This window comes from Lytechinus variegatus, chromosome 1 (genome assembly GCF_018143015.1).
Source record: "Lytechinus variegatus isolate NC3 chromosome 1, Lvar_3.0, whole genome shotgun sequence".
NCBI classification, from domain to species: domain Eukaryota; kingdom Metazoa; phylum Echinodermata; class Echinoidea; order Temnopleuroida; family Toxopneustidae; genus Lytechinus; species Lytechinus variegatus.
The window spans coordinates 70680707-70693654 of NC_054740.1; the positions used below are offsets into that span (position 1 = coordinate 70680707).

General features: G+C 36.2%; 1 protein-coding gene across 3 annotated transcripts in view; it reads right to left on the reverse strand.

The window, feature by feature from the left end:
* Positions 1–1840: 1840 nt before the first annotated feature.
* Positions 1841–12948, reverse strand: part of LOC121421708 (SPATS2-like protein) — a 47428-nt gene continuing 36320 nt past the window's right edge. For all 3 annotated transcript variants that reach the window (XM_041616501.1, XM_041616495.1, XM_041616507.1), the window contains exons 6-12: positions 9673–9948; positions 9299–9451; positions 7452–7636; positions 6837–6956; positions 4511–4591; positions 3429–3701; positions 1841–3103 (exon numbers count right to left, since the gene is read on the reverse strand). In XM_041616501.1, the coding sequence (XP_041472435.1) occupies positions 2144–3103; positions 3429–3701; positions 4511–4591; positions 6837–6956; positions 7452–7636; positions 9299–9451; positions 9673–9948 (2048 nt within the window). In that variant the 3' untranslated portion in view covers positions 1841–2143. The remainder of the gene's footprint in view (positions 3104–3428; positions 3702–4510; positions 4592–6836; positions 6957–7451; positions 7637–9298; positions 9452–9672; positions 9949–12948) is intronic.

Consider the following 12948-nt stretch of genomic DNA (forward strand, 5'->3'; position numbering starts at 1 on the left):
GTGATTTCTTTTTTACCTGATTGCTCAGAAAGCATTGCTTGTAAGCAAGAAATCAGAGGACCAAAGGCTTAAGGTCCTTTCTGAGAGACCTGGTAATGTAATGAGGATAAATGCCTTACCAAAGGGCACTAGCGCACCAAGTGGGAATTGAACCCGGGTCACCGGAATCCAAATCCACCACTCTCCATACTGGGCTATCACGCCTCCATAACAGTGACCTTTCCAACTCTGTCAGCAGTTTACATAGAAAGGAAACAATAATCAAGAAATTATAAATTCCGTGAATTTGACCAAGCTATATATCTTTTTTTTAGTGGATTTCCTTACAAAAATAGGTCCTTCCAGAACAGTCACAGCTGTGTCAAAACAATGAAAAATTAAAACTTCATCATGCCAAGTCATACTACACCTGTCACAAATCCCTATTCGCCTATCAATCATTCTAACTACATGTATCATATATATATCATTTTCTCTCTGTACAGCATTGGATGATATCCTCAATATTTATATTACAAAATAGAAACAAGTATTGTTGGTATTGTATACTGTTTTCTACACTAATACATTGTGTATACCTGAGCAGATTTCTTTTTTAATATCATTGTTTAGAAAATAATATGAAAATCTATGCAAAAGAGTGAATAAATGTATACCTTTTGAAAAATAAAAATATATCATGAAACTGTAACTGATCATTTCACATACTTTAGTAATAGTGGTATTCACATAATAAAATAAACCTATTTGGCAACAAACTTGGAGGATGTGGTATGCGCATATTACTAGTTTACAAGAAACAATGAATGGCAACTACATCATCTCTTACTTTGATTGAAAAGCCTTCATTGATGAAAACCTTAATTAGTTTCAAAGCGATCACAAAAACAATCAGATTTGAGAATGCAAACATATGTATATTATGTATCCTGCTTTGACTCCCCTGAAATTGGCTCAGTTATATCTTCTCATATAAAAAAAATTCACATGGACTTTCAATGAACATTAACAAGAAATCAGCCAAAACTGTCCCATTAAACAATTTATTTCTCTAAAATCTAACTAATCATTAAAGACAACATCTAAACTAAAATATAACTTCTTACACCATCATGAAAAAGAAGGAAACAAAAATAAATCATCAGAGATTACATATTACTCATATTAGAGTAACAGAGATTCTGAGAAAAAACAGAGTTTTAACAATTTTTAAGCACTTCATAACATGAACAAGAGATGAAAATGCATAGAAAGAGGAAAAAATATTGTACTATGATAGTGATTGCAGCATGCTTCAATATTCATAATGCACTCATAGATACATGTAGGGTGTTGATTTTTAATACAAAATACATTGATAGCAGATTTTAAAAAAATGTCTATCAACGAGAAAAGGCATGTGTGTAGATTGACGGTTGGAACAGTTTCCTACAGATGCGCAGTGAGGGAAACACGTCCCAAACATCTTGATTACACATTGAGGTCAACACACTTGGATTGTACAAGTAAGGAATCGTTTAAAAACTTGAAAGACTTGTAAGTTGAAGTGTCTGGAGCCCTGTATCATGAAGCTTTGTGATCAATTGTGGAGCTGATTTTTGCGATTGATCATGCACTATAATCAATGCAATCAATTATAGAAATCAGCCCTATGGCCAATCACTAAACTTGATGTTACGAGGGCCCTGGTAAACATTGGCTGGAATACATTCAAAGTAAAAAAATGAAGTGAAATTAAGTTTGTATTTACTGGAACGGATTAAGCAATGACACCAGTGAAAAAGGTGCCTTTCAACAAAGCAGTGATACGGTACCTTTTTTTCATTCTTTTCTTTCATCCCATAAAGCAATGTAATTTCACAAGATTAAAAGCTATCACCAATAATCTTTTAACTAACTTTTGGCACTGAGAGATGTGTCAAGAGAATAATCTCTGAATATCAATGCAACTAGCATGTTTCAAATCCTTTGTTTTCATAATTGAATCAGCATTTAAAGTACATAGCTGGATTGCTAATTATCATGCAATACTACAATTCATTTATCATCTACTTTGGAGTAATCCTAAAGTGATTAGGAATTTACTCCCCTAGACTTGGTCAATTGCTTATATTACATTCAATCTATCCACTTTTAATGCTACTCAATTTTCTCGCTCTGTTTGCTCGAAATCAGCAACGCCATTCAGAGCACTCGTTTCTTTGACTACATCCTCAATTTTCTGTGATCGGCGAGACTTGATCTCTCTTTGAGGAAGAGGAGCATCTACCTCTCCATTGACATCACCTTCAGGGATGATGTCCCCGTTTACATGAGGTACATCCCCATTGATCTTGATGTCGCCATTCATGTTGACATCACCATTTTTCAAAGGTCCATTTGTCGTCTTTGGCTCTTCCTTCATCTCTCCATTGACTTTCACACTGTCTTTCTCATTAGAATGGTGAGGCTTCTCTACTTCTCTCTCCACATTACTATCATCGATGGGACCCTGCTTATTCTCTTCATTTACTTGTCCAATTTCCCTTGATGCATCGGCCACTTCGGGAGCTTTAGCAGGTTGAGGATCATCAGTATGAGTTGACACAGGCACATTATCACTAGCATCTGTCCTTTCATCTAAATGCTTCTCTTCTGGCTTACTCTCCAGGCCAGAGCTAGAGGTGGCATTGGGCGCCGGTGGATTTGAAACTTCCTCTGCTTCCTGTTGCTTACGCTCCTTTTGCTTTCGGTTCTGTCTTCTCTTGGCATTTCGATTCTCCTTCCTCTGCCCATCGTGCTCCTCGTATTCGTTCCTCTGCTGCTGATGCTGACCCTGCCTCTGACCTTGACCTTGTGGCCTTTGACCCTGTGGTCTGTGACCTTGAGGCCTCTGATCTTGAGGGTGCTGGCCCTGCTGACCTTGTCTTGAACCATGTTGAGGTCTATCTTGCCGGCTCTGGTTTCGACCTTGCTTGTTGGGGTTTGGTCCCCCTTGACCCTGGTTCTGCTGTGACTGTTGATCTTGTGCTTTCCCTTGACCTCTGTTGGGCTGTTGGGACCTTTCTCCTTTATTCTGATTGTCTGCGTTTGGTCCTGTTTGGTTCCTGGCTCCTTTACGACCCTGAATGGACAAAGCAAAACAAATACATGTAAGAATATTAAAGCAAATGAAGAGAGTCACTCACCTCTTTCCTTGCATTCGTAGTACTTACAAGGAAAACATACTATGAAATACGATCACCTGTTTGGCATTGGCCAAAAATATTTTGATATTCATTTGTAATCTTGCCAAAAAACACTTTCTGTGGCTGGAAACAAAGCAGAGATCAACTGCGAATATGCAATTAACTGCAAGATTTATGACTGGTTTTGGGTCCTAATATGGCATAGAAATTGATTGAAACTTTCTTGCAATGCCCCTATTAGAGTATGCATTGGCATCTAACCTGTGTCATGGACCTCTGTAGCTTGGCTGCCATCTCGGCCACCTCTGCCTTCATGTCCATATCGTTGGCTGGCTTCGGTGACAGAGGTTTGCCCATGGTGGTGGAGTCCTGACTCTCTGTCAGGCTGATACTGCGGGCAGAGAGTGGACCATGGTCCTCACTGACCGAGGTGGTCCTAGAGATGGTGTTGATACTGGACAGAGATGAGATGGATGGACGACGGGTGGTGTAATGATGCTGGACGGGGATGACCTCACCAAAGCTCTTGATCAGCTGTTCATAAAATGAGATATGAAGGTCATTATCAGCCTTGGCAGAACTTACAAAAATTCTCCTAAATACACTCACATGCTGGAACTGCAAATTTACAGAAGAGCATGGCCTCTCCTATAGAGTATGAGTATTTGAATTCAAACAGACATTATTACATAAGTCAATTCCTCACCCAGCCAAAGTAGTTTTTTAGACCAGGAGCCCATAACATAAAGCTTAGCAATGATCGTAAAACAAATTTTCAAGATCGATTGCATTGACTACAATGTACAATCACTCGTAAAAATCAAGCGTATGATCCATAGTTATGCTTTGTGTTATGCAGCCCAGATAATGCAAAACATACATTACAATATAGTAGTAGTAGAATTTCCCCTGTTAAAGTCAAGCAGCTTGTTTGTCACAAAAGTTTCAACTTCAACCTACACACCTCACTTCCTAATTTCATACTTTTATTTCAATATTTTAGGTAATAAGGTATATTTTTATCAAGATTATCCAACAGCATGCAGGTCTATTATACACCCCTTGTGCAATTGACCCTCTTGGATTACAGTCCCCCTGTCCTATAACAGTCAAACATCATTCAACATATAACATCTAATATGATGTTCTTACACGAAAAGCATAGTATTTTCTTTTCCAAGGTCACTTTTGAGCTTACCAGCCAAAAATTTTCTACATTAAAGTTTACAATGGACCCTTAAGAAATTTCAGGGGATCTTTTTCAGTTTTTGAGGGATCTTTAGAGCGTTTTGGGGGTAAATTTGTACCAGGCCCCAGTGAAATGATTTTCCCTGGATTCTTACCTCAACAATTTGGTCTGGATTCCATGTGTACCTCAGCGCCTTGCCTATCTCTTCATCAACCTTTCGATCAGATACAAATTGCTAAATCAAACAAAAAACAAAAACGGGAAAAGATGTCATTATTACAATGTTTCTACAAGTCTACATCCTGTCAGTTCAATAAATCAAGCTTCCAAAGTAACCTGATCCCCGATGCCCCTTTGGTAATCCAACAATTTTTTTCTACATACGGAGTACATTTACTTTATATTAAATACAGTGCTTATGGGTGAACCTGGGCCAAGGTCACCATACAGTCCATAACGTTACCCTCCAGTCTGAGTTCCCATTTTACATATTGGAAAACTGCCTGAAGCTTGATCACAATCTAACAACAGTAAAACAAGCCTTAATTCAAATACCGCCTACCAGTAGATGAATGTCCTGGAGTGTAACTGCAATGACCCAATTAACATAGAATGTGCCTCAACACAACATATTCACACATAGTAGACATGATAGAACATGAGTGAACCAAGGCCATTGGAGTCAAGCTCACTTTTTCTTTTAAATTGTTTTTAAAAAAAAAGACTTAACAATCTTATAAAAGTCAACTCAATATCACTTGGTCAGAAGATATCACTTGGTCAGAAGATATCACAGATAAGATACTACTGGGTTTGCGTTAAGTTTGCATAATATCGGATTTTAGGCATGCCGAAGGTTTAGAATGTCACATTGAGAGGAAAGATCGCTACGAAGCTCCCCCATTGATACATGTAGGTTTCCCCAAACTTCCCTTATAGAATTGACTCGTAAAAACACAGACAGGAAGACTTAATGTGTCTTCTTCAATTTCTCTCATTAACCACTCAGAAATTATACAAACGGTATTCCTGTCATGAACTAGTATTGAAGAGAAGTGAAAAACAACAATTCTAAAATCATTAGACTTTATTGACCACGTCAAATATGTTTTTGCAGGCAATGAAAAATTCTATAACAATGTTAAAGCATAAATATTCATGAACTTGATAAGTACATCAACTCAATGTTTATTTTAAATGAAACTTTTGAATGAGTTCATATTTAAACACAATGTATTTTTATGCCATGAAACTACTGTATTTCACACTTTATCATATTAAAATCTGCATCAATGCATTTTATAAGTTTACCCTTTATCTTACAATAAGCCTTGTGATAAGAAATATAGTAAAATGTCTGAATGTCAATAAACTCTCTGAGTCATCTACACATCAGTTGTCAAAAATACAAAACTTTAACAAATTTGTGTACAAGTTTCAAGTAAAGATAACAGCCACACTGATTAATCTGGTTTTCAAGAACCAGGTCAAGGTTTTACCCTATGAGGATTGTGATAGAACTATTAGTCCCTGAGTTTTTGCTTGTGACTTTGTCATGTGATTATGAATAATACATGACCAATATTTCATCCTTACAAGACCTACATTTCAAAGTGATTTTCATATTTTGGACTGTAAGGATAAACAATACAACCTCTCCCAATTAATCATGTTAATTGGTTGAAACCTGTCTACATTATTACAATATATGTGAATTATATCATATTGTATTCTGACATTCAATAGGATCAAGGCTAGGTACATTACTGTAGCGAGTTTTGACAATTTTTGTGAAAAGTTACATATTTACAATGTTTTTTTCACAAAACAGTGAGAATTTTAATTTCAGTTACGACTATGGTAACTGCCATAATGGCAACTAACATGGTAGCAGTCCTCAGCAGCCAATCACAATCAAGGTTTCCATGGTAGTTCCAACCGGTCTCTATGACACTGGCCCCAGATCAACTAGAAATAATTGTAAACATGCAGACTTTCTTTTCATCAATTTTTTTCCGCAAAAAAAAAAAAAAAAAACGTTGCTGAGCTTTGTATCGTCCAACCATATGTGACCAGCCCCCCCCCCAAACCAAAAATAAGCTGCCCAAAGCAAAGTTTGAGATTTTTATTGGGCTTGTAAATGCATATCCCACACAACTGCTTGGTTGAATGCAGAAGGAACTTAAGAGAGAGCTTGAAGTTCACTCATGTACGAGATGTGCAAGTTGTGCAATCACAGTAAAACATCCAAGCAGTCTTTAAAAATGGTGTCAAAGACCTCATGAAGCTCGTTTTCTAATCAACTTTAACATCTAAAATTTTGAAAGTATGAAGAAGAAGTTTAGGTTATTTTTTCTTCTTCAATTTTTGGTTTTTGAAGACCACATTTGTAATTTGGTTATTCACGAAGAACCTTTTTTGTGGGGGGGGGGGGGGGTAGTTTGATCACCTACTTGACCAAGCTTTCATGGAGTACATACCTTGATCTCTGCTCTTAGTTCATGGACTTGGTCCTCTGTCATGGTAGCTGCTCTGTGGGTCTTCCTTTCTAGCTCTTTGGCCTGTTCCTCACGAGCCTCCAACAACTCACTCGCTTCTTGCTGCATTAATAAAAAAAATATCAGAAACGGGTCGATTGTAAAAAAATCAGATCTAAATTTCTTTGAAAGTCAGAAAAAATTTCTTCTAGAATGCCAAAACATGTATTTAGAAAATACAAATTATTGCCATAATATACAATTTCTATCTTCATTGAAACAGTAATTTTTTAAAGGAAGTAACATATCATCTTTTTGAGAGATATTATTTCAAAAACAAGGCTTGTTCCAAACATTACTTATCATATTAAAAAAATTAAATAGAATCATATTCACATAGTCCAAAATAGAATCTCCATTGAAATACAAATTTACAACATCTACATAACAAGTTGATGAATGGTAGAATAATTTTACACATCAGATCAATTGAGTTTCAAGATTTTCTTTTAAAAAATACCTCAAAAGAATATCTGCTTACTGATCCCAGTATCAGAGAGAAGCTTGTATCAAAGAAATAATTCTACATTGGGAAATAGAGGATAAAAAATACATTACCTTGACTTCTAAGAATTCATTGGTTAGCGCTAGTTTCCTCTCGTTCAAAAACCTCTGGATCTCATCAAATGACTTTGGTATACTCTTCTCTGATTGGTCCAGTTTGTCTTGCAGCATGGTTTTGTGTCTCGTTAGTGCTATTGATGTTCTGTGGAGGTCTTTAGTTGCACGTTCTAGTACTGCTACTGTATATACAAAAAGACAAGAGAAAATGAAAGCCATTGATCACAGGAACAGGAGTATGATTTCCATAGAGTTACGATTGATCCAATTAATAGCAACTTTTTGTAAGACGGGGCCATGGACTATGAAAAGCCATAATTCTTTCCTTGGAGTACACTAGTTTAAACTTAAGAACTGGAGTATGAAAAGCAGGAATCCGTTTCTCAATCATTATTAATAATAATAGTAGTATTCAGCACAGTGCGCATCACATTACCATCTAACATCTCTAATATATGCTTCTATTAGGGGACTTTGGAGATAATTACCCTGGCTTCAGCCTTTACACAGTGTACAAGCATTTCAAGGAATCAATTCCTGCCAAGTGCCAGGCACCCATCGGCCGTTAGATGGTCAAACGGTCTAACTTGAAAATTTGACTTTTTGAGATAAATTTACATTCCTGGTAATGTGAAGGCGCTCTTTCTAATGGTGCTATCGAGAAAATCCGATCATGTCTTGATTTAGAAATAATTTCCGCTATCTCGGTACTTTTTCGTATTTTGGGCCTTCAGATTTGATGGTAAAATGGTCTATCTTTGGGTTAGCCCATTGTCGGTAGTATCGTTTGGAGGTAAAACGAGCTATCTTTAACATAAACCTTTTAACCGTCTTATTACAGATTTTTCACTAATCGCTGTCAGATGGTAAAACGGTCTATCTCGAAAATCGCTGAAGAACGTTGCGCATTGGGAAAAGATGGTAAAATGATGTGTAGTTTGAGTGTTTACATGTGCTGTGGTTAAATAGTCTATCTCCACACAAATCTCATTTATTTCATAAACAAAACCCCATATAAGCTAAAAATTCTTCAGTTATTAGAGTTCATTCAGCTTCTTCTTATCCCATTGCTAATAATGCATTATTTCCATCTCATAAAAAAGTTCAAACCTTTAAACTTCAAAGTCATTTTTCTCAGAACAGCGATTTTCGAGATAGACCGTTTTACCATCTGACGGCCGCCATTTCCCTTTAATAGGGTCGAGTGTAGTGGATCTACATTTTACTTCACTTGGTTTGAATTCATGAATTACTTTTGTTCAAGAAAATTACGACATTGACTATAGAAGTAGGCATATATACAACTTCTCATTGTTCTTCTCTTTTCAATACAAACCCCCTTCATCATAAGTACGTGCAAAACTAAAGAACAGGTGTCAGCTGGATATTCACGTTCTACTTATTTCAGGGATATTCTTTTGTACACACATGCAATGTGAAGGTTACGATGAGGAAATGTATATTTTATATTTTATCTTGATTGTTTTGTTGTATTCCTTGTTTGTTGATTTCATTTTGTTTTATCTTAAAATATCTGACAATCTAACATTTAAGCTGCGATCACATATATTAAAATAAATCTTGAATCTTATCAGCTACTTTTGCCATCACATAATAGTTACATATTTGATATAGTAGATGTTTCATTCCTTACTTCTTGTCCTCTTAAAAAATAAATAAACACTCAGTAAGATTACACCAAGTGATAATTGTGATACAGTAGATGTTTCATTCATCATTTCTTATGCTCTTAAAAAAATGAATATAAACACTGAGTAAGATGACACCCAACAATGAAGTTAAAACCTCTTGACAGAATACCATCCTTTCCTTTGTGTACTTACCTAATTTCTTTGCTTTGGCAGCATCTTGGTAGTGTAGTTCACTGTCTATATGATGGGTCTTGTCACTGCTCTCTGCTGGAAATAACCTCTCGGCCATGTCTTCTAATGGCGAGGGTTGGTGAGAGTGGTGACCCTTTTCAGAGCGTTGTTTACCTGGTGAAAGATAGAAATGACGTGAAAAATGATAATTACAGAGATTTGATGACAGAGAATGTGGTGGTGGTAATCACATTATCTTAATGAATAAAATGTAAAATCTTAGTTACCGAGTTGAACTGGTATTGGATACTATAATCATAAACAATCACGAGCAATAAACTGTTAAACAAACATCCGAAAGCTAGAGAATAAAATTGAAATATATTCTACAATACCTGATTCTGATGATGAATGATTAGAAGCTGCATTGGTAGGTTGCTGTCTGCCCGGCCTGGTACCATCCCCGCCCCTCCAATCTGTGGGGTGCCCCCTGGGGTGGGGGCGACCTCGATTGTGGTCTCCATCCCTGTCTCTGTCTCGTCTGTTGGACTGTTGATACTGTCTAGGCTGCTGCGGCTGCTGCTGGGACGTAGGAGGTCGCTGCTTGATGTAAGGCCTGGTGGGTGGGGCGGAGTGGGCGGTGGATGGCTGATTTGAAGAGCTGGCACTTCCTGCAAAACATTGGAAAATTTGAAATCAGACAAGACAAATGTTGAAATAGTTTAGATAGTATACAGACTTAAATGATTTAGTTTGTAGCAAATAGGCTTTTAGCGGTCTCCTTTCTATTTTTATCGTTTTCCTGAAGGCAAAAAGCTCCAATGGGCATTTTCCTTCTGATAATAACTAGGGGCCCCCCCTCATCTTATGAGTTGCTAACAGCAGCAGATTCGAATCAATCTTAAAGTGAGATTGATCTGTCTTAAGAACACAAATGAGATCAACTACAAATAGAGATCTTTGTAAGACTGGTCCCTAGTGTATTGAAAAGTAATCTACATGTACATGTAGTCAAGATAAAACATGACTGCAGAATTACAATTTGTCCTTTCCCTACATGCAAGCATCTGTCTTCAAAACTTTGTATTAAAATATGATCATGAATGCATTTATTACAATTTGTCTCTTCACTTCGTAGAAGTATCTACAATTTCTTCAAGACTTTGTATAATAAAAATACTCAACCAAACCACAAGTTGATGAAATACATGTATTGTTTTGAATGAGTTTCTGATTACCATGAACATCGCCCCTGGAACATGACCTATTTTGAGTTTGACATTCATCATTGAGGAGCTGTGATATGATATCCTTTGCTTTCTGTCTCTCATTCTACATGTACATATGTATGTCATTGACGCGATTTTCAGCACGATTAAACTTCAAAACTTTGTTGACCATTTTTGCTAAAATACTTTGGCAAGCCTGATCTCAAGGGTGAATCGGGAGTTGTGCCAAGATCAAGTTTGTTTACAAGGATTATATCATGCATCACCAAAACAACTCCTTAAAGTCTTCACCAACCAAACAGTAAATTTCAATGTTAAAAACAAGCACATTGCTGAAAATTTCAACAAAATAAAACAGTTATTTTACATTTTCAAGTTTTCCTTAATTTCACTCCCAAAAAAAATTATATGCAAATATATAGGGAGCTGATGTTACATACTCACTGTAGCTTTTGTATTTGTTAGAATAAATTTTTATTTCTTCATCAATGGAAAATATGGCTTGATTTCTTCGTAAACAAGTACAATACTAATCAATTGGAGTTAATTACAATTCTGTATTCGTGACATTGTCATCTCCATCACAGTCATATTTGATCTTGCTATGCATACATATTGTATTACCATTTTTGTGAAATGGAGCTAAAGTTTAAAATGCTATATCTTACATAATGTACGGTATGCACTTTACATGTACATCTACATTCATTTCAATAAAATTTTGCGCTGTTTAGTGTTTTATTTTATCTTCTTATCAGTCAAGGTGGCTTGAACTTGAAAGTTCATGTCTATCTAAACCATTGGTACATGCACAAAGTCATGAAGTATATTGTTTATCATGTTCATTTTAAAACAACTCATTACAAAAAAAAGAGAAATATAAAAGCAATTTACACAGCACTCAAACTATTTCCTTTATTTCAAAAAGTCCTCAAGCAAACAAACCGGAAGGATATTCAAAGTACATGTTTTCCTGTCTACTCATCACTCTTTTTCATTATTTTATAAAAAAGGGGGTTTTACACAAACCTTCATGAATACACAAGATACTTTATATACAGTATCAACCTCTTTAATCGAGTCGGAAGTGGTTAGTGCTCAAGATAAACAGGAGTATGCACCAAGCACACAAATGCATAATATGTACAATACATGATCATGTACAATAGTTAAGAGACAGCAAAATGAATTTTCAATTATAATTGAATATAAAAGAAAAGCTGCACATATTTAAAGTTTATTTTATAAGTTTGAAATAATGAATTGTGGCATTCATCATTCACTATATTCTGAATTTGAAGAAAGTGGCATATTTGAAATTAAGAACAGTGAGAACAAATTCCATGAATTTTAAAATAATATTGACATAAATTTGCAAAGATACAGACATTTTCTACTCCTCTCTTCTCACATAAACTGAAATATTTCAACAAGTTCTGTTTCTCTTTTTTTAATCAAATTCATTACAGGAATTTCCATGAACACTACATTCATGAAACCTGTTTAAGTGAAATAAAAAGGAATACAAAGTTGGCTGTGATCCTGGCCGTTTTTCCCCCAATTGGTCGAAACTTATTTTTAGAGACGGTCCATGATAAGGTAAATTTAAATTCAAGGCATTTGAGGTGTTGGTTCCTAATCATGCACTCCCATTGATAACACTTCCATTCCACTGGGAGCTGTCTGTCATTCTAATTACCATTCCAGAGTAATCATGTGCCACTCATTTCATGAATGGCCAACTCATAATCTCCTCACCATCCGATAGTTCATGGACCTACATACATACCTATAACTACGAGCAGCATGGATGGCAATGAATGGACCAGCCCAAAGAGTTGTTTTATACAAGTGAAAAATATATACTTCTGATTTATAGATAAAATTAAATTACAATTGATTAGATATACATGTGCTCTTTCTTCAACAGGTCCCAGGCCAGGGAGGCCTTAAATACCCTTTTTACACACGCTAAAATTTCCTTAACCCCGTACTATAGGTCGGGCTAAATTGCCATTTAGCCCCATCTATAGTACGGGGTTAAGCTTAGCCCACTTTCTTTTTACACAGCATTTTTGCAAAGTGGGCTAACCCCACCTTTAGTAAGGGATTATTTGGCCCTGCAAAAAAGCAGGGTTATCCGAGCAATTGTGGTGCTAAGAGCGATAGTACGGGGTTAAGATCGCTAGTGTAAAACGAATGTGGGCTAACCTTAACCCCGTACTGTAGGTACATGTACATGTAGGGCTAAATGGCAATTTAGCCCCACCTATAGTACGGGGTTAAGGAAATTTTAGCGTGTGTAAAAAGTGTACGAGTGAAGTACTTGTACTACGAATGATCGACAAAAACCACTAGTCTGGGGTTAGCGAGTTTCGTGTGTAAAAAGCAAGCATTCCTTATCCGGGGTTAGCAATAACAATTTGGCATGTGTGAAAAGGA